General features: G+C 35.4%; 3 protein-coding genes across 4 annotated transcripts; all 3 read right to left on the minus strand.

The window, feature by feature from the left end:
• Nucleotides 1-102: 102 nt before the first annotated feature.
• CIPK1 (CBL-interacting protein kinase 1) lies at nucleotides 103-4,942 on the minus strand. Its single transcript, XM_086234631.1, has 12 exons — nucleotides 4,492-4,942; nucleotides 3,991-4,053; nucleotides 2,372-2,443; nucleotides 2,164-2,271; nucleotides 1,957-2,037; nucleotides 1,692-1,871; nucleotides 1,361-1,573; nucleotides 1,161-1,274; nucleotides 933-1,049; nucleotides 690-752; nucleotides 483-557; nucleotides 103-346 (listed from the first exon to the last, which is right to left on the minus strand). The coding sequence occupies exons 1-12, from the start codon at nucleotides 4,687-4,689 to the stop codon at nucleotides 296-298; spliced, it is 1,335 nt and encodes a 444-aa protein (XP_086090757.1). The 5' UTR covers nucleotides 4,690-4,942; the 3' UTR covers nucleotides 103-295.
• Nucleotides 4,943-14,394: 9,452 nt separating this feature from the next.
• LOC147294549 (Late embryogenesis abundant protein (LEA) family protein) lies at nucleotides 14,395-16,261 on the minus strand. Its single transcript, XM_086232715.1, has 2 exons — nucleotides 15,713-16,261; nucleotides 14,395-15,270 (listed from the first exon to the last, which is right to left on the minus strand). Exons 1-2 carry the CDS (start codon nucleotides 16,083-16,085, stop codon nucleotides 14,606-14,608), a joined length of 1,038 nt encoding a protein of 345 aa, XP_086088841.1. The 5' UTR covers nucleotides 16,086-16,261; the 3' UTR covers nucleotides 14,395-14,605.
• A 922-nt stretch (nucleotides 16,262-17,183) lies between these two features.
• On the minus strand, nucleotides 17,184-20,540 carry LOC147294550 (uncharacterized). Of its 2 annotated transcripts, XM_086232009.1 has the most exons (3): nucleotides 20,449-20,540; nucleotides 19,607-19,956; nucleotides 17,184-19,278 (listed from the first exon to the last, which is right to left on the minus strand). In XM_086232009.1, exons 2-3 carry the CDS (start codon nucleotides 19,951-19,953, stop codon nucleotides 17,388-17,390), a joined length of 2,238 nt encoding a protein of 745 aa, XP_086088135.1. In that variant the 5' UTR covers nucleotides 19,954-19,956; nucleotides 20,449-20,540; the 3' UTR covers nucleotides 17,184-17,387. The 2 variants fall into 2 exon arrangements, with proteins under 2 accessions (XP_086088135.1, XP_086088136.1); XM_086232010.1 differs by lacking the exons at nucleotides 19,607-19,956; nucleotides 20,449-20,540 and adding an exon at nucleotides 19,390-19,434.
• Nucleotides 20,541-21,364: the final 824 nt, after the last annotated feature.

Here is a 21,364-nt window from a genome sequence, read left to right on the forward strand (position 1 = left end):
AAAGATGGTTAACTAAACAATAGAATGGATTGGATCGATTTTTCTGTCAGTTCAATTGATTTCAGTTGATCACCCTAAGCCTTTTTAACCCAACTACAAAACTGGTACCGCTGAGTCATTCACAACTCACAAGGATATTTACGTACAATCTGCATACATTTCACATTAATTTACCTCAGTCTAACATAGCATACATCCAAAAAGAAGAAAATTTACATAAATTATAATACATGGATGCTATACTATATAATCTCTCCGAGGTTTAAATGCCATGTTGTTTGACTTTGCAGTGTCTTCACACTTGGCTTGAGGGAACACCTAAATCGTTTGATAGCTTTTTACACAACTGCACATACAAAAAAAAAATTGATTTTAATGCCTGAAATATGAGAGAGAGAGAGAGAGAGAGAGAGAGAGAGAGAGAGAGAGAGAGAGAGAGGTGTAATTGAAAAGGAGCTGCACCATTCAGAGAGGGAGTATACCTGTCTATATGCTGAAGAATCGCCATATGTTTTTCTTAATTCAACTACATACAAAGATGGGCTTATCTCAAACACCTGGTGCAATTACATAGACAACTATCAGTTCATTACTTAATTAATAAAAAAATTTTGTGATTAGAAATACACATGCCAAGCACAAATGTTTTGTCAGGAAGAAATTCTTTCAAAAGTTTGAAATGAAATTACCTCTGCTGCAACTGAGAGACTACCAAGATTTCTCGGCCCCTTGTACTCTTGCATCACTTTCAACTGAAATGTTGGACATAAAGATACCAATATTTCAGTCGATATTGCAATGAAAAGAAAATAATTTGTACCAGTTTAATATCATTGAAACCCAACTATTTCTGGGATGTGGGTAAAAAATGACATAAGGCTACTGCCTGGTTCTGTCTGAAGAAAAGATTTCATGTTGCAAACAATACTAACCCTTCCATTTTTCTTCTGGACACAGTATCCCATCTCTATTACAATTTCTTCAATCCTCTCAAGCAAATCTTTTGCAGAGTGGTTGGATGTAAATCTGATCTTCCTCTCAGACACATCCTAAATTAATATGCAGATATCACAATCAGACATCATGGGAAGCTTTTCAACTTCAGTAACAAAAAAGAAACAGATCATTTTAGAAATCTACAAGTTATCTTTTACCCTTACCTCTTTCTCAAAGAAGCCGGAGAGGTCTAGACATGAGGACATTCCAATCAATTGAAAGGCATTGATAAGGGTGGGTGACTTCTGCTTTTCTGGACTCTTTTCCCCTTCAGATGGCTATACCAAAAGAGACGATCTCTCAGCACAAAGAAAAATTAAATATTGTACTGGAAAGGGTATGGACATAAATTGCAAGTTCATACCAGTTCATTTATTGAGAAAGCTTCAGAAGCAACGTTTATATCTTCTTCTTCATCGTCAGGAACTGCAGGAGAGTAATCCTGCTTGAACCATTCATCTGACTTGATGCCTGTCATCGTTATTCTGGTAACGGGGTCGGGATCAAGAATCCTTCTTATCAAGTTTTTTGCACCAGCTGACAACCATTTGGGTATCTGAACTTCCCCCTTCAATATCTGAAACCCCTCTAAAAATTTTAACATCAAAGTGATGGCAATACAAATAATAGAAGTTCTTCGGTTATAACTTATAAGGCCATATAACAGAAGAAAGATCGAATAGAATTTGTCATACCTTTTGATAGAGAACTGCAAGATTTCTGTCATCAAAAGGGAGATACCCTGTAAGAATAACATATAATATGACACCACATGACCATATATCAGAGGTGGCACCATTGTACCCTCTATTAGCAAGAATCTCAGGAGCAACATAGTTGGGGCTTCCACAGGTTGTATGCAGCAACCCGTCGTCCTGATATTTCAGACACAATTAAATAGTTAAAGTTACTGGACAAGAAATTTTGTCACTTGAAGTTTTGTTTGGAAGAGTAATGTACCCTGAAATGCTGGGGCAAAGCACTAAGGCCAAAGTCAGATATCTTTATGTTTCCTTTAGCATCAATAAGAACATTCTCCAGCTGCAATCAAAACCATACAATATTTGACATGTTAAGAAGCTGTGAGCAAATTGGAAACCATATGCAGCAGCTTTATTATGACTCATTGGTACCACTAAATGTTCTTAAAAAAGAAGTGGGAAATACCTTAAGATCCCGATGGAAAACGCCTTTGTTGTGGCAGTAGCTCACACCATCAATTAACTGTTGGAAAAGCCTCCTACCTTCAGATTCTGTAAGTTTCCCCTTATGTGCCTGTAACACGGAGTAACTTATTAGTATAATCAACTTCCTGCCTTCAGATACAAAGAGCCTCCAAATAAGCTATGCATTACAGAGAGTAAGAGCTCCTTACGATTTTGTCAAACAATTCCCCTCCAGTAACATATTCTAGCACCATGTAAATCTTGGTTTTGCTTGCCACAACCTGCATAGTTTCCATGAGAAGCATAATCAGCGAAATTAATAGAAGCATTGCCGGCCATGGCTTTGATGTTCTAATTCAAATGAAGAGATGATGAGATTAGAAAACTTTAAGCCATTCTTAAGAGTTCAAAGATGGAACCTAATCAGCATGGGCAATTTTTTTCTCCATTATACACTTTAAGAATTTTCTATTAAATAATACTGGTGCTAACAAATCTGTTTCAGCTGCATACTTTGATTTTTTCAATCCCATACAAATTTTGAATTGCATTTGTTGACCAAGAAGAGACATTTCAAACGAAATGAGTTGGTTTAAAACTTTAAATACTTTTGCTTTAACCAAATGATATGTGTCCCCCCTTTGCAGAAGGCAAATCCATTTTATTGAATAAACCAGATGCCGCTTGAGGCAATCATGTTTTCCTTCTTAATGACAGCTTGACAAGAAATGCCGTTGGTGGACACCAATCACAATCATGTTCATGACCTTATCCACCAAAATGGGAAAAAAAAGTTCCCAATAAAAGAGAACAAATAAATGGGACAAAAGTTTCGGGGGCCCATTCTGAAACTGTAGTTGATGACTTTCCGGGTCAGGTCAGGTCAGTCCATGCAAAACTGTAGCAGAGATGGGTATGTTACACGTGGGTCTCTTGGACTGGTTTATGAAGCCTCAACCAGAAACACAGGACAATATCTGGTCCAACTTATGATTTCAACCACCAAAGCAGTCACGTGATCGGACGGTCAAGGTTGTGTTACGCGGTTAATCAGATCAACCGTGCACGACAATCGTGACCATTGTTTTGGGTAATGTAGTAGATTACATAATACAGTTATTTATTAAAATTAAATACATAAAGCAAGATTAAATATGAACAAATCAAACATTTCTATAAAAGAATAATAACAATAAAAATAAAAATACTAGTATTTTATCTGATGAATATGGGGTTGACGGTTTTTAGAATATAACATACTTTAGAAAGAGGATTAACTTGCCTCCTCTGTTCGGATCCAATTGCTAATAACCAAAATGACCGAAGCCAAGACTCAAGACTCAAAACTCAAGAGAGAAAATATTGTTACTATATTGCACGTGTTCTTTTTGGTCTACCAACCAAGATTACGTTAAACACGTAATTTAAGGATTAGGTTTAACTGATAAAAAAAGGATAAAATTATTTGTCCCATACCCACTCAACTATTAAAGAATTGCTTAATAACAGCATCGATCCCAAAGGAAAGAAATGCAGGATCAACCATTAAAGAATTTTGCTTAATAAACAGCATCGATCCTAAAGAAAAGAAATGCAGTCAAATTTTGTGGGATCCAAATCCTCTTCCAAGCACTTTCTCCTAATCACTTTCCTAACCAACTCGTGGTCATAATTACATAATAGAAATTATTGGGAAAAGATTTTCCCAATAATGATTGGATTTTTTTTTTTCTGAAACAATAATGATTAGAGTTATTAGAAAAAAAAAATGGACACAAAATAACACTGTTAGCACAGCTATAGTAGAGCATCAATATGACAATAATACCTCATGTAATCTGACCACGTTAGGGTGTTTGAGTAGCTTCAAAGTGCCAATCTCCCTCTTTATCTGCAATTTTCAATTATGTTGTTAGGAACAAAGATCCGAAAGAGCTTCAAAAAAGAGAATGGGGAATCTCAGGAAGGAACAAAACAAAAAGGCAAGCAAAACATAAAATTGGAGCAGAATTACATACACTTTTTAAACATAAAAGATCATGAATGATTGAATGCCAATTGCAGATACTACCCAGAAAACCCATTACTGAAAGATTAAAACTTTGAGCAAAAAGATAAAAAAAAAATACTTATAGAACAATTTTAAACATTCTAATTCATGAATGCCAGTTTCAGTTTCGATTGGAGAACACATAATTCATACCCAATACATAAATACTTCCCAGAAAACCCATAAATGAAATATTAAAACTTTGAGCGAAACGAATAAGAAAACAAAAATGAATGGCAGAGAGAGAGGAGAGGGAGAAAAAAAACAAAAAACAAAAACCTGGTCGGTTATTTTGAGGTCAATAATTTTTTTCTTCTCGAGGATTTTAACGGCGAATGGCTGGCCGGAGTCGACGTTCTTCGCAAATTTGACTTTACCGAAATTGCCCTCACCCAGAGTCTTTCCCAGCTCGTATTTGCCCAGTCGCATTCCCTTGTTGCTCTTCTGCTCCTCCCCACCTTTCCTTACAGTAACCATTCAACACACCCACCACCACAATCTCTCTGCTCTGCTCTCTATGAAGGGCTTAAATATTCCAAATTGTTGTGTTCGAATGTCACGACGATCGAACGGCAGCTGTGACAGCTGGTCTTGGATTGAATGGGTTGATGAATTGGGGATTGATCAAAGGGTAACGCAAATATCAAAACAAAGCAAAAGTCCAAGTCCAACTGGGCAGAGGAGGGATAGATTTATACTTGGAATCTCTCTCTTTCTTTCTCTCTCCTAATCTTTGTGTGTTAATGTGTTATAACTTATAAAGTATATTTATAGCCCCTACCTTGTGTTTACGAGTATTGAATTATCAACCCATTCAACTCCACTTGTATTTGAACTTAATGGTGCCTCCCCCACAAGCAATACAATGCATGTGAAAGAAGAGTAGGAAGGGGTGGGCTTGGCCGCTTGGTTAAATGGTAAATAACTAAATATGGTTTTTTTTTGTCAAAAATAGTAAATATGGTTGAACGTGGTAAAAGAAGTTATTTATAATTGTAAATCATTTACAAATTCAAAGTTTTTTTTAAGAGTAATTTTAGATGAACCATCTTAGCTGAGTATTTATGAATCATCTTTCCAATAGGAGTAGAATTCACCTATGTGAGACTTATACAGGTGAATCTCACATCTATGAAATAGATGATTACAAAATGGTAGTTAAAATATATGATCTACTCTGTTTTATTTGTTTCTTAATATTTTGTATTATAATCATCTAAAGTTAAGTTATCAAAGTTGTTTAAAATTTTAAGGGTGTTTTTGTCTTTTCATTGTTAATTAGCATGATGAAGGTTAGGTTTGCTAAATCCTAGTACCAGTATTGATCATTAATTTTGTTTATGTTATGATATTGAAATACAATATTAGTTGGTTTTGGATTACTACGAATACTATTCCCATCTTTATATGCAAAGAGCATTTCCAAACTTCTAGTAGCTATCTTCCTCCTACGCTTAGACACACGTGACTTTCTAAAATGACTAAGGTTATAGCTAATCCTTGAGAGCAAGTAATCATTTAAAATAACCAAAGATGGGAATTTGGGTAATGTTTGAGAGATGTTCTAATAATCCATAACTTTCTCCTTACCATTAAATTAGTTTGACATATATGCATAGTTGACCCCTTAAAGGAAAAATTAGAATTTAGTTATTCTAATATTTTTTATTTGAAAAAAAATATTATTGTGTTTTTTTTTTTTTCAAATAAAGTCCTTTGATCATTGTTTTGTCAAAGAAATATGTAATTATTTTTTTTATTTTTTGAAGATATAAGGTACGAGTTCACCTCATACCTTCATAAGGTATAGAATGATCGAGGTTTTGTAGAGGTTGCATGTTAGGTTTTAACTATGAGATTCAAAATCTCAAAATTAAAATCTAATATAAAACCAACAAATCAGAGCTTGAGAAAGAAGTAAAATTACACTGCTGAACACTCGAAAATGATCGCCTAGCGCTCGTCACCTGGTATGTGTAAAAAAAATATAAGCTAATGAACCAATATTATGTAACATATAATGTTATAATATTATTGACCTTTAGTTAAAATTTTAAAAGTCATAAGCCTTTAGTCAATAAATTGTAAAATTAAAAAATCTAAATGAAAATCTCTCCTCATTAAAAGAGAAACAAATTGTAAATGTATTAGACTGAGATTTGTTTGTAAAGAATAGTGATTCTTTACCTATTGAAACCAACTTTGGTTCTTTTTTTTCTTTTTTGGTTTATAAGGATATATGCATGTATGGATAATTAGTTTGAACTTTGAAGATGATGGGGTTCACTGTTCATAGTTCAATCATTGTTTGAACGTCAGTCCATATTCCTATTAGCCACTTTTTTTTTTTTGTTTATTTCATATTTAGTACCTAAATTTTGACCATTGCCTTAATGTGGTACCTAAACTTTTATTTGTCCCAATTAAGTACCTGAACTTTTATTTTGTGTCTAATAGGTACCAAAATGAATTTCTATTAAAATTATCAACAAAAGTTAGGGACAATATAATCAAAGTATATTTTAATTATTTTCTTTATATGTTTAAAATTATTATAAAAAAAACACGCAACAAACAAAAAAAATAAATAATTATAATTAAAATATAAATTTTTTGAAGTGACTATATTGCCCCTAACTTTTGTTGACAATTTTAACATAAATTCATTTTGGTACCTATTAGATACAAAATAAAAGTTTAGGTACTCAATTGGGACAAATAAAAATTTAGGTACCACATTAAGATAATGATCAAAATTTAGGTACTAAATATGAAAAAAAACCCTTTTTTTTTTTTGGCTCACCGATCACCATCTTCTCCTCACCACAAGCCAAAGCCAAAGCCACAGCCTCAGCCTCAGCCTCAGCCTCATCCCCGTACGCTTTTTAGTTTCAAGTTTTCTACCACAATTTAAACATAATATTATATTCTAATCCAGCTTATATATCACCAAAAAACAAAAAGCAACACAAATTATTATAACCAAACCACATTATTAAAGTAAGGTGGGTAAGTAGTACCAGTCGCGTCATGTCCTACATGTGAACCCTCTCTCTATTTTTTTTGCATGCAGTCCATGTGTTAATCATGCTGATTAAAATGTAAAAGAAAGAAAAAAGTTATTGTAAAATATGCATGTGATCAGGAACTAAAGGGATAATGACTTTCCGGGCCAAAAAAAAAAAAAGTATAAATGACTTTGGGTAATCTAAATTATCTAATAGTGGTTGAATTAATTTTAGACCGTATTTTGACTGCTATTTGGTTATAACTTATATATGGATGGGATATGATTGCGTCACTAGTTAAAAAAAAAGATCGAGGATGACTTGTATCGAATCGATCTGTATGTATGTATGTTAATCTAACATAACATGTGTAGCTGTCTTTTATTTCTTATATATAATATAATTAATGCAAGACTGGTTTGCTTTAAAATATGATTTGACTTCCTATTACAATATCATTATTGGTAGCTGCTGGGTCGCTCTCTCTCCTCTTGCCATCAAAAATAAAATTGTAAAATGAGTAATATTTTCTAATTGCTAGAGTGATGATATGAATTCTCACATTTAAACACAGTGTTTTCGATATAGTGTTTTTAATAGACATTAAAATGATCATCATTTAATTAAATAGTATCATTATTATTGATATTACAATTCTAATCAACAAATTAAATTGTTAACGTTGATATAAAACGTTCCAACAGTCAACGAAAATTTAGAAGTTTACTTAAAAGTAAATTGCGTTATTCATTTTTCACACAAATAGACTATTGTATACATGTATGATCTCTCTTATTTGAATTTATTTTTCAAAAACTTTAAATATCTACTTATAAATATAATTTTCACATAAAATTATGTAAAAAAAAAAAATGTAAACTATTATTAACCCCCTATTTAGAACTATGTTCTCTTATAACCCCCACACTAAATCAACCTCTCTCAAAACTCTCTATTATAAACTTAACCTCTCTCAAAACCCCCTAGTCAACCTATACCCAGCTAGATTTGACCCCCTCTATTTTCAAAATTATGATTATAACCCTTGGCTATTGAAAATCAGTTTTGAAATTTCATTTTTCATTTTCACTCTCTCTCTCTCTCGCGTCTCTCCCCTGCTAGTGAGAACTCACTTTCGTTGCCTCTGTCACTGGCGCGTGGCCGCGCGTTCGGCGGCGGATGAAGGTGGTTTTTGCCCGTTGAACTCGTCTCTCTCCTCTCTTTTCCCTTGGTATTCGTTTCACCTAGAAACACCCCGAACATAAAACCCAACCCGCACACAGTAGGTCAACGCCGATGGCTCACCGTTTTCGGCGACTTCGCGGCCCAACTCTGGCTCAGAATTCTTTCTCTCGTCAAGCTCGTCACGATGTTGTGCTCCGATCATCGATCTATCTGAGTTCTCGCGTCACGTCGAGCCCCTGATGATGGTTCGCATCGTCGGCTTCTCCGGCGGTTCTCGGGCCGATTTCGGTGGTGTTTTCCGTCGATCCAGGTATCAATCTTTGTTCCCTCGACCTGCTCTTGCTATTGGTTGGGTTGTTTTAACTCAAATCTTGGTTTTTGGCCCGTTGAACTTGCCTCTCTCCTCTCTCCTCTCTCCTCTCTCTTCCCTTGGTATTCGTTTCACCCAGAAACACCCCGAACATAAAACCCAGCCCGCGCACAGTGGGTCAACGCCGACGGCTCTCGCCGTTTTCGGAGACTTCGCGGCCCAACTCCGGCTCAGAATTCTTCCTCTCGTCGAGCTCGTCACTATGGTGTGCTCTGATCATCGATTCATCTGAGTTCTTGCGTCACGTCGAACCCATGATGATGGTTCGCATCGTTGGCTTCTCCGGCGGTTCTCGGGCCGATTCCGGTGGTGTTTTTCGTCGATTCAGGTATTAATCTTTGTCCCCTTGACCTGCTCTTGCTATTGGTTGGATTGTTTTAACTCAAATCTTGGTTTTCAGGTTGGACTGCTGCTGCCACCGCTAGATCCGCCACTTGTGGCAGCGGGTTGGGTGTTTTTTTGTTGTTGTTCAGCCTCCCCCGAATCCTAAAAGCTCAATTCGAGGTTCGAGAATATTTTTGGGTGAGTTCTGTGATTTTATGTGTGTTGATTAGGGCTGGGCAGCCACCGTGCGTGGTGGTCACCGCCTGACTCGGCCGTTGAACGATCAATTTTGTGAACCATATTTGATTTGTTGAGCTGTCTGGTCTTAAACAGGTACCTCGGTGATTGAAAAGTGCAATTGAATTCAGTAAATTCAGTTTCAGTTTCTAGCTTAATTAGTGCAACTGTGTAAATTCAGTTTCAGTTCTAGAAAATTCAGTTTCACTTCCTGAAAATTCAGTTTCACTTATAACTGTGTTTTGTATATAATTATAGTGTTTTGATTGAAATTGTTTTATTGTTCAGTTTCAGTTAGGATTTAAAGATTTGAAGATTTGAGGATTTGAAGTTATGAAGATTTTGGTTCAGTTTTAGTTGTAATTGAAAAAATGCCCAAAGCTCTGTAACTTTGTAACTATTTTTTTTAGTGTTCATGTGAAATTGTTTCAATGTTTGATTTTAGTTTTTGAGAAATATTTAGTTTTAGCAAAATTTAGTTTCAGTAAAATTCAGTTACAATGACGTCAACGGGTCAGCAGGCTAATTTAGAAATATAAGTTATAGGGGTTTTGGGAGAGTTTCTAAATGAGTGGAGATTTAGAGAAAGTTTTTAGGTGGTTACCGCTCAAAATTCAGTTACAGTGACATCAGCGCATGCGTCAGCGCACGCGTCAGAACGCGTCAGCGTGCGTCAGAAGGGTAAAAAAGATATTATAAATTTTAGGGAGTTTTGAGAGAGTTTCTAGATGGGTGGGGGTTTAGAGAAACTTTTAAGATGGTTAGAGTGTTTAAAATTAAAGACTAAAAAAAAAATGCAATTAATAAAATGAACAACAAAAGACTTCGTACTAAGGTTGGCTATGATCGTGCCATGACATGGATGCATGGTAAGGTCATAATGCTAGCATAATCATATTTGACCATAATATAAGAAAAATTTATCTATTGAGGGAGGTGTACATAAAGGAAATAATCTTAACCGGCCAACCAAAAAAAAAAAAATTAAAAAGAAATATATATTCAAAAGGAGGAAGAGCATGTCTATTGCGTGTACACAATAATATGAAATTCGATTCAAGTCATGAGACATGGTCACATGAGATGATAAGCCACAATTGCTTGGAAAGAGTCCATCAAAAGACATGGGACTTACAACAATGATTGGAAATTATTGAGATCCCTTCCAAAACTATATATGTTTAATATTTATTAATACCTAAATTATAGGTACCATCCAATACCTCATGTGTGATTATTTTAGGTATGCTAATGTTTTTGAAAACATAGATCATACTATGATCAGCAATTGAGAAAAAGAATAAACTTATATATGCAATTCAAAACCTGATGTGACATGTGCATATGTTGCTTTAAAAGAAAAATTGAATTTTATGGCATCATCCTCTTTCTAATTTGTTGGGCGGTATTTTAAAACCATGACAACACAAATTTGTATATTTGTATTAGAAGAAAAGAAAAACAGAAATAATTGTGTTTAGTCATCAAAATTCAAAATGTTACATTGTATATAATTATTTAAAATACATTGCATCCAAATTCTTGTTTCGAATTATTCAATTCAAATAAATATCTAAATAATACTGGACTAATTTTTTGTTATTAAAATTGTTAAAATACCATTGAACTTAATAAAATTTCACACATATAGCCTCATTTACATGTAATGAGATATCAATAAAGAGAATTTAAGTGTAGCTCCACCCAACAAATTAATATAACAACTTATAAGTTTTGAACAAGACTTCATGGAACAGTAAATATCAAACTAACGCATCTGAATTCGACGAAGACAAAAGCATAATTCCTTTTTAAATGATAATTTGTGAATTAATTCTTTGACATAGACAACCAATCATATATATTTTGTGACCTCTCAAATCCAAGAACCCACCGTCTTTTCTTTTATTTAGGTTGAGATTGAACCTCTGAGAAGAAAAGAAAAAGAAGGATGAAGTTGAACAAATCGATCAGAAGTTATCAAAATCAATAATGTTATATTTACTATATTTTTATACCACATTTTTATATTATTTTATGTATTATCACATTACTGGACATGATTTTTTTTTTTTAGGTTTTTATTTTTATTTATTAGTATCTAATGTATGAATACCATATAAATTGCCACATAAGATGATATAAAAATATAGAATGTCTAGCAGTATCAAAATAGAATACTATGTTAACAATATATTTGAAAAATTCAATAATTAAATATTTGGTTGGCATCTCCTTATTTTATTCCTTCCAAAAAGGAACGTGACAAGTGACGACACTCATGATCCTACGCACGACAACATCTTTCTGTATTATTATTTTTCTCATGGACATGCACCACCATATTTGGGGCCCGTTTGGCACTGCTTCTTAGAAACACTTTTATTTAGTAGCGCTTTTATCAGAAGCGCTTATGTTAAGAAGCACATATAAATTTTTATAAAACTTTTAAATTATTTATGCAAAAGCACTTGAAAGTGCTTCTTGAGAAAGCACCTGTCAGGTGCTTCTCAAAAAACCCCTTAGAAGTGCTTTTATAACTCAAAAGCACTTCTAATTATTTTTGCCAAACGCTATCAAAAGTGCTTTTACTAATTTAAAAGCGCTTTTGACAATTTTAAAAGCAGTGCCAAACGAGCCCTTGGTCTTTTCCCACATATTGCAATTTCTCATTTTGTTTTGGGATTTAATTGAAAGCATAATATTACATACCAAATTTGATAGCATATAGCCATATAGAATAGGCCAGTGTGGAAATGCATCCTCAAATAAAGTTTCTATTATTTGCTAAAGAATTAATTTACTTTTGCATAGGATTATGAAGTGGCTAGTGGATAGGCCTCTTTCCCTTTGTTTGGTTTGGATAAGATAATTAAAAATCGCTGAAAAAAACTAAAAATGGTGATGAAATTTGTTGTCTCCAAAGAGCCTTCATGTTGTAGCTAGTGTTTCATAAGTTTCAAATTCTTTGGTACTAAAATAAGAATGGAAAAGAAAATGTGGGAAATATTAAAAATATACAGAATTTTCCAAATTGCATTTTCTTGATTTTTCATTCATTTCTCTATGTAAACACATACAAATGAGGGACCGAGAAATTTTTCTTTATTAACTCAGATCAGTTCTTGTTTAGTTTTTGTTGGTTTTGAACTTCAACTCCCATTTAATAAAAAAAAAGAAAGAAAAAAGAAGCGACAATAATTTTTTTTTAATATCGATCGTCAAGAGGTTTTTAGAAAAAACTTTCTTTCTCTTGTTTTGTTGGTCGTTTACTCGTTTATTAACAAAATAATAATAATAATAATAAATAAAGATTCAGAAGAATAGTTTTGCTATTGAAAGCTCATAAAAATAATAATATAATTTCTTTTGCGTGTAGTCGACCATGTGTGACTTCATCAATGAAATGAAATCCAATATTGGAACACATGTGAACCATTATTTATGCATACGTTTTATATTAATATATGTCAAAACACATCCCTTTCTTCACGAGTCACTCCTAATAACAATGAATGAGATACCGACAAAACCAATTATACTTAGGCTTATTTACATCATTGCCCTACAAGATACACTTTTTTTCACTTTGCCCCCTGAAACTTAGGGCCTGTTTGGTATTCTATTCAAAAATTATTTTTTGTTTTCAAAAACAAAAAAACAAATTTTAGTCAAGAAAACATGTTTGGTAGACTATTTTTAAAAACAATTTTTAGAAAAAAATTCAAAAATATGTCTCTTTTTAAAAATGATAAAACATCGTTTTTTTTTTTTACACTTCCTTTTTTTTAGATGTCATCATTTTTTAAATTTAAAAATTATTTTCAAATTGCATACCAAACATGTTTTCAAATTTTAAAAATTGATTTTGAAAACTCATATTTAAAAAAAAAATCTTAATTTTTGAAAAAAAATTTGAGTAGGATACCAAACAGGCCCTTAAATCCTCTCAGTTTGCCACCTGAACTTCACAAAGTTATTGCAAAAGACCCTATGCCGTTAACTTTATCAATTTTTCCGTTAAAATAGCTGACGTGACACCTATATGGCATGAGTGAGACCCTTTTTTAGTTATGTAAAATCCATGTGGATAAAAAAAATAATTTTTAAACTAAAAATAATAAGATCCATGTCAATTTTTTATAATTTTGCTTGTCTACATGGATCTTACATAACTAAAAAAGGGTCTCACTCATGCCATATAGGTGCCATGTCAGCTATTTTAACGGAAAAATTGACAGAGTTAACGGCATAGGGTCTTTTGCAACAACTTTGTGAAGTTCATGTGGCAAACTGAGAGGATTTAAGTTTCAGGGGGCAAAGTGAAAAAAAGTGTATCTTACAGGGGGCAATGGTGTGAATAAGCCTTATACTTATTTATGATCCTTCCTTACATTATTGAGGGCCATTCTCGGAATTTCATAATTTCTTCAACCATTAGCCTATAAGAAACAACCCATTTTCTATAGGAATGATAAGCAAGTCATGTCTTGTTGTATCTAGGTCCTTTCATTTTAAGCTCATTTTGGTTTTTAGTTGATTTTAACCCCAACATAATCTTATAGAAGAGAACACCATATCAAAATCACTCCTATAAAACAAAAATTCACTTGATCCAAATTTCCAAATATAAAAGAAGAGAACACCATATCAAAATCAAATTATTAATTTACTTGTTATATATTTGATATTTGATATTTCTCTGATATTTAAAGTTTTAAGGACCACATTCTCTGATATTTAAAAAACATTAAGGACCACAGATGGTCAGATTTTGTGAAATTTTCCCAAGCAAGTACTCATGCTGTAGAAAATCGGACGATTTGTTAGATCCCTTTTAGTTATTTTTCACTCTTTTAGTTGGGCAATCTTAATCCAAATAAATATGTCCATGACTAGTTAGGCAAGCTTGACAAACAAATCTGACAAGGGACTAAATTCCAACAGGGCCTTGGCCCAAAAAAAACCCCCATTCTTTTTCTGGGCCTGAGGGCCCAATTGTATTGTGCGAAAAAGAAGTTCTTATAGTTGTGCTGAGGTTTGGAACTTTGGAAAGTGGAATATAATATCATTGGGTTCCCGGCCAAAAAAAAAAAAAAAAAGACTTACTGGGTTCCAAATTTCCAATACAAGGAGATTGAAACATCTTACAATAATAAACAAAAGCATACGTAAAAACACAAGCTGAATTCCTATACAACAAAACCCAACTTGTAAAATCAGAGACCCCCAGCTACAAAAGTATATTCAACAGAAAAACAGAGGAGCCTCAGAGCTCCTCATCACGGCCTCGACCAGCCACATTCTCTTTGATTTTCTGCGACTTCTCCTTGGCAAACTTCGCAGTCTCCTCTGCTTTCTTCTTGGCTGCATCAATTTTCTGCTTGGCTTTCTCCTTCAGCTGCTCCTCTGTCTCAGGCTCCTTCCTCTGCCCCATCTGCTCTGTTGCCTCCTTGGACTCCTCAGCCGTCTCATACCCTTTATTCTTCACCTCCTCTGCCTTTTGCTTTGCCTTTTCCTTTGCCTCTTCCTTTGCCTCATTGGTCTTCTCTGTGGTCTTGGAGGCTTTGTCTTTTGCAGCATTTGTGGCCTCATAAGCCGCCTTGTCCTTTGTTTCCTTTGCTTTGTTTGTGGTGTCATAGGCCTTCTCTTTTGCCTTCTCTTTTGCTGCATTTGTAGTCTCATATCCCTTTTCCTTGGCAGAGTAAAGGGTCTCACCAGCCTTCTCTTTTTGTGCATTTACGGCGTCATCAGCTTTGTCCTTGGCAGAGTAGATGGTCTCACCTGCCTTATCTTTTGCAGCATTTGAAGTGTCATATGAACCATCAACACTCTCCCCAGCCTTCTCCTTTGCCGCACGCACCATCTTTCCAGCCTCCTCTGCTGCTGCATCTTTCAACTCCCTGGCCTTCTCTGCGGTGTATTGGCCAGCTCCTGGCCATTTGAATTCAAACCCATTATTCAATACGGCATTATTGTGTTCAGATTTATTTTGATTTTTCTCTAACCCATTATTCAATACAGCATTATTGGGTTCAGATTTAATTTGATTTTTATCTTAACCCATGGTCTGTGTTTCTGTGTAAACCATGATATTGATTCTGACTCTTGAGGTTTGGATTTACACACAACACAGCTAAATAACCCAAAAACATACAAATCTAGTTTAAAATTTAACCGCTAGCTAGCAATCCCAATTGCAAGCAAGTTAATTCAAAAGACCCAATACCTAATATGAACTTTAAGATCAACACAAATAAAGCACACCCATATATATAAAAAACGTCATATCAGATATCAATAAACAGTAATTTTCTTATTATAGCAAATAATAATTAAAAAAGTTAATTATAATGTTGAGCATATATATACTAACCAGAAGCCTTGTCCTGGACCTTGTCCTTGGTCTTCTTGACAGGGTCATAGGCAACATCAGAAGCTTGTCTAGTGTTATCTTCCCTGCTGTCATATTGATGATGCTCGTCCTGCTTCAATCCAAGTCCTTCAGAGATTTTCTCCTTGGCCCACTCGGCCCACGAATCTGAATTTTCTTTGGCCTCTCTTGCTTTCTCCTTCGCCATCTCCTGCGGTTGCCACGTTTGCTCCTTAATCCCCTCAGAGTCTCGACCTTCCTCATCCGCCAAGGTAACTTTGGCGTGGCCAGAGGCACCGCAACTGGTGGCGGCGAACATCATCGCCACCAGCACCACCACAACCGCAGTAACCAAGACTACTTGCTTTGAAGCCATGACTAGTACTACAATCACAAATATGCAAGTGTTTTGCGAAAACAAAAGGTTAAAGATTAGAACGGCGTGGGCGTGTGCGTGTGTGTGTATTCAAATGGTGAGAGCAATGCGAATGTTGAATGGGGATGTTGGGGTTGGGGTTTTAAGGAGGTTGGGACGGAGGAGCGTTCATGAGTATAGACAGGTGTAATGCAAGGTGGCGCACTCAGAATGAGTTAAGAGTTGGTGTTAGACATGTGTCGTATGACTACATCACAGGTGTCGACATGTAGCGTCGGTTTTAGGTTTGCCAGATTCGTGTGTCCTTTTGTTTGCATATTGGATAGATTTTATGAGTACTTGCAAAGTGTCTTACCGACAAAATAGTACTTAATTACAAAGTGTAGATGGCATTTGTGGCTAGTTGTTTGGTTTTGGGCCGCTGGCCCAATTGTACTAAAAAGAAAAAGGAAAATTAAAATTTTAATAGAAAAATGAAAGAATGGTTTCATTTCTTGTTATTAAGTCTAAATTTTTGAACGACTCCTATAGCCATAATATGACGCGCCGTAATACCGTCATATGATGTTATCAATACACATGTAATATTTCTAAACACGTGTTATTACGTACATATATTAGTAACATCACGTATCGGTGATCACAGCGAAAAATTTCTTATTACTGTAATATACTAATAGTCTTTTATATCATTATTATTATTCCCCCATCATAAGCCTCAGCAGGTTCTTGTTTCATAAATCATCTCCATTAAATTCAGATCCACTCCCTCAAGGATCTCACATTCTCTCAATCCTTTCCCAGAGCATATGTATTCCTAAATTCCTATTTTGGTTTCAGCACAACTATAAGCAAAAAAATAGACTTCAACCTCGTATGTCCCTTTGCACTGCATCAAGGCTTCATGAACCTTAGAACACAAGCAAAACTCATGACAGTCATCAATATATGACAAGCACAAAACTGTATATGCTGATCTATGTGTACGCCCCCACCCACCCCCCCCAAAAAAAAAATAACATAAGTACCTTGATACTCCACAAAGCATATAAAAACTACACGCATATACAAATATGAAAGCAAGAGACCATCAGGGCAGGTTAAAAGGTATGGGCACTAGATCAAATTTAATAATATTATGCCCTGACTGGAAAATCAATACGTGCTTGTTCTACAAATAAAATAAAGATCCTAAACTACCTGGAGCTTGAAAAGCACAAGCCTGACTGCCAATAAAAAAAATGTCAAAGTATACACAGGTTGAAAGCTGAAGCACCCTACTTACGAGGCCCTAAAATAGTACTAGGAACCTTTACATGTCTTCTTATTGTGACCAAGGCCTTTGCACTTGCTACATTGGAGCTGACGCTTAGCTATGTCAATTGATTCAGCTTGCTTCATCTTTGGTCGGCCTGGAGGCCGTTTGGTAGGTGGAGGTGTAACAGTAACGATTGCTTCGGTTGCTTCGCTTGGGATTGGTCTGTCTACATTAGGGACAGGGTGAATCGATTCTGCATATGTTAAACGGTAACTCTCGACTGTGAAGTATCTGGAGCAGTAATCATATGGGATCCTACCAATACATTCAAAGACAGCAATAGCATGGCAGCAGGGCAGACCAGTAAGTTGCCATTCCTTACAGCTACAATCCCAATGGTCAATATCAACAATATCAACAGATTCTCCACGAACCTCAAATGTGCTACCATGTGAGAGTAAGACTTGAAGTGATCGAGCCATTACCGTTTCTTTTTGAAGCTTTTCCTCCTTAGATGGTGTTAATCTTGTCACCCACTGGTTGGATTCCACCCTGCGTGAATAGATGGCTTCCATCATCTTACCTCGTAATACATCAATCATCTGTGTAATTGGCAACTCGTGTGCCTCTGATACCCAACTGTAGAACTGCTGTCCAAAGTTTGATGTCATGTGGTTGTACCTGCCTCCTCCAGAGAATGCATTAGCCCAGTGCTCTGGCTCACTTTGTATGACCCAATTGTAAGCATCAGGTGAAATACCTTTTATGTTCTCAGCACTTTGCTGGAAACCCTCCAGTTTGGGTGCATAAGCAGCAGCATAAAAATCATTAATCATGAATCGTCTTGCCTCGTGAGAAAACTGCCCCTTCAGGTCCCTGTTAAGTTTTTCAGCAAGATGCTTTAGACAATAGCAGTGATAGCATTTATCAAATACCTCAGGCAATGACTTCTTCAAACCATTCTGAAAATCTGCAACAAATGTAATCTGCTGAGATGTTGACACTGCAGATTTCAGTTCTAATAAGAACCAGTGCCAGTTATCATCAGTCTCAGCATCCACAACAGCAAATGCTACAGGAAAGATACCATCATCACCATCTGCAGCTGTTGCAGCCAACAAAACCCCTTGATATTTTGAGTTCAAAGGAGTGCTATCAAGGAAAAGGAGAGGACGGCAACCTTGTTGGAAACCCAAAATTGATGCATGGAAAGATACAAAGAAGCGATGGAAGCTTGAGTCCTCCTTAGTGGTAAATGTAGCAACACTCCCTATATTAGTTTCCTTTATCTTCTTGCAGAAATACGGCAATTGATTATAGGCCTCTTTATAGGAGCCTTGAAGCTGCTCCCTTGCAATCTCTTTGGCGCGCCATGCCTGAGAGTAATTTAATTGAATCCCATACTCTCGCTTAATGTCGTCTGCTATATCCTTTGGCTTGTAGTTTGGGGAAACTTTCAACTTCTCTTTTATGATACTGCCCACCCAACCTCTAGTTGCCCGATAGCCAGCTTTCACAGCAGCTCCTTCACATGTATGATTTGTATTCATTTTCTTGATACAAATCAACTGGGTTGTAGACAACCTTGATGCATAAATCCTCCATGGGCAACCTTGAGATTTGCATTTGACAGTGACGCGATGACTGTCATTCTTCTTATATCTATAAGCAAACCCATGTGCAATTGAATACTTATGCAATGCTTCCCGGAATTCACTAAAACTATTAAACCTCTGGTCCACACCAGTGATGGTGTTTTCCCACTGTTGTGCAGCTTTATGATGCTTATCATCATTAGAAGAACCAGGAATAGAAAGCAAAGGGGTTTCATGTGGTTTCGTATCAATTTGATAATCGGAATTTTCAATTTCAATTGGCACATCAACAGGCTCAACGATAGGAACCACAGCTTCTGACACAGTTGTCCTGCTCGACCTGCATGTCCAAGTGTCCCATGAGATTTATATGCAAAACACATGCAGGTTACATGTCACTTCTGTTACATGCTATTTTTTTATTTATTTTTTTGGTACACAAGCACAGTACCATCTCATTTCACAATGGGATACGAAGAGGCATGCAAGTGTAATAATCTGCGTAAGATAACAATGAAATAATAAGAACATTTCCATGGCCCCTGTTCCACATTGTGATTGTGCAAATTTGAACCAAACCGAACCACAAAAGGTTATGTATCCAGGGCAACAAACACACAAGCAAATATCAAATGAGCAAGAAACAAGATGAACAAAACAAAAACTACCTACTAGCAGGCATGTTGGAAACATTTCGAGCAGCAGCTTCCTCCGATATGACAAAAACATCGACAGTGACTGAATCCCCAAGGAAATTGACCATGCGCTGCAAGTCCTTATCTTTAGAGATTGTAATGAGAGTCTTCTTATTACCCGGAAGGAAATACTTGATGGACATTGTATCAGCACTACAGTTAAACATATCAGCTATTTCGGACTTGAAATCACTAAGCAGTGTTTGCTGATCAATGTCAATTGCATAGGCCTCACCCCCACTGTACGATAAACTTCCATCCTTATTCGTCACAAATTCTCCGCCCGATTGGCATATTGCTATAACTTTCTTTGCAGCCATGGCCTAGCCACCAAAAAAGATAAGAGACTAAATAAGAAAACAAATTTCTATATGTTTATAAGAAACACAATGGAAATAAACAAATTTGTTCGAAGCCAAGTTTACAGAAACAGGTTGATAAGAAACTAAATTCCAACTACATTCACAATACTAATCCTAAAGTTTGAAACTTTTGCACATATCCATACCCCAATGCTGAAATTATACAAACCCAATGTCTAATATTCGAGAACAACATGAAATTTTCTATCTCCAGACGTAATAAAAATAACAAATCCCAAGGAAAAGGGTGCAGAACCCGTTGTAATCCTAAATCAATACAAGTACAAAAGAATGGAGCATATAAGCAACTGTAAAAACAAATCCTTTCTATTGTTTATAAAAGAAACCTATAAATGCGAGAAGAGGAAACGAGAACCGTAATCTTAATTAGAGACCAGAAAAATTATATAGACACAAACCCTAATTGAATTGATAAAAAATAAAAACCCTAACCTTTAAGCCAGACTGAGATGAATTCCTCTGTTAATCTATGAGACGGCTTCAGTTCGTTTACTTTTTCTAAAACAGGAGAGCGAGAGACACCGATACAAGCACATACACAGAAAGAGATGGAAGCGTACGGTGTAATGTTTTTCACAAGCATTTAGCTTGTGATTAACTGCCCCCGTGTGTAGGTTAATTATGCTGCACCCGCGTCTTTTGAACGGTGGATGTTGCAGCTTCTTTGCTTTCTACTTTTCAACGGCTGAAGATTCAGTTTTGATCCCATTAAACCCTTCGAAGTGTACGGCAATTGGCAATTGGCAATTGGCAAATCAACGAGGTATATGATTGTGTGAGTATGTGCTACTTTAGATAAGCTCCTCCTCCAATCAGATGACGTGGTCCATGTAATCAACGTTGGACTCACGTAATTGGAGAGACGATGTTTCCTTTCCCTGTTCAAATCAGGAGGAGCACACTGTATAGAAATAAAGAAAAAGAATTTCGACAAAAAAAAAAAAAGGAAAAAGAAAAAAATCAAGAGCTCATTGTTGAGCTGGTCCAATCTTCTTTCCTTTTCTTGGTCTTAAGTGGTCGAATCCAATCATCTAATTACACATGTATGTACCTTTGTAGTTGGTACTTGCATGTAATACATATAGATTTAACGTGTTCGTATCATAGAATTTCCATAACTTTATTATCAAATATTTTCTTAAAGATTGTGACGCAAGAGTGCGTATGAAAAAAAATTATTTTTTATAATTAATATATTGTCACGTGGTGTAACAAATTCAATGTGTCATAATATGGGTAAATATTATTAATATTATACCATACTAAAATAAATATACCGTCAAATAATACACGTTGAATTGATTACACCACGTAACAATATATCGAATACACCCAATAATTTTTTCAA

The sequence above is a fragment of the Dryas octopetala genome, chromosome 2 (genome assembly GCF_963921425.1).
Source record: "Dryas octopetala chromosome 2, drDryOcto1.1, whole genome shotgun sequence".
Lineage (NCBI taxonomy): Eukaryota > Viridiplantae > Streptophyta > Magnoliopsida > Rosales > Rosaceae > Dryas > Dryas octopetala.

Coding starts and splice junctions, on each gene's coding strand:
- CIPK1 (XM_086234631.1), bottom strand. CDS start 4,689: ATGGTTACTGTAAGGAAAGGTGGGGAGGAGCAGAAGAGCAACAAGGGA. Junction 2,038..2,163: donor TTTTCCATCGGGATCTTAAG/GTATTTCCCACT, acceptor TTTTGATTGCAG/CTGGAGAATGTTCTTATTGA. Junction 347..482: donor ATTCTTCAGCATATAGACAG/GTATACTCCCTC, acceptor TTGTATGTGCAG/TTGTGTAAAAAGCTATCAAA.
- LOC147294549 (XM_086232715.1), bottom strand. CDS start 16,085: ATGGCTTCAAAGCAAGTAGTCTTGGTTACTGCGGTTGTGGTGGTGCTG. Junction 15,271..15,712: donor GGTCCAGGACAAGGCTTCTG/GTTAGTATATAT, acceptor TCAAATGGCCAG/GAGCTGGCCAATACACCGCA.
- LOC147294550 (XM_086232009.1), bottom strand. CDS start 19,953: ATGGCTGCAAAGAAAGTTATAGCAATATGCCAATCGGGCGGAGAATTT. Junction 19,279..19,606: donor TCCAACATGCCTGCTAGTAG/GTAGTTTTTGTT, acceptor TTGGACATGCAG/GTCGAGCAGGACAACTGTGT.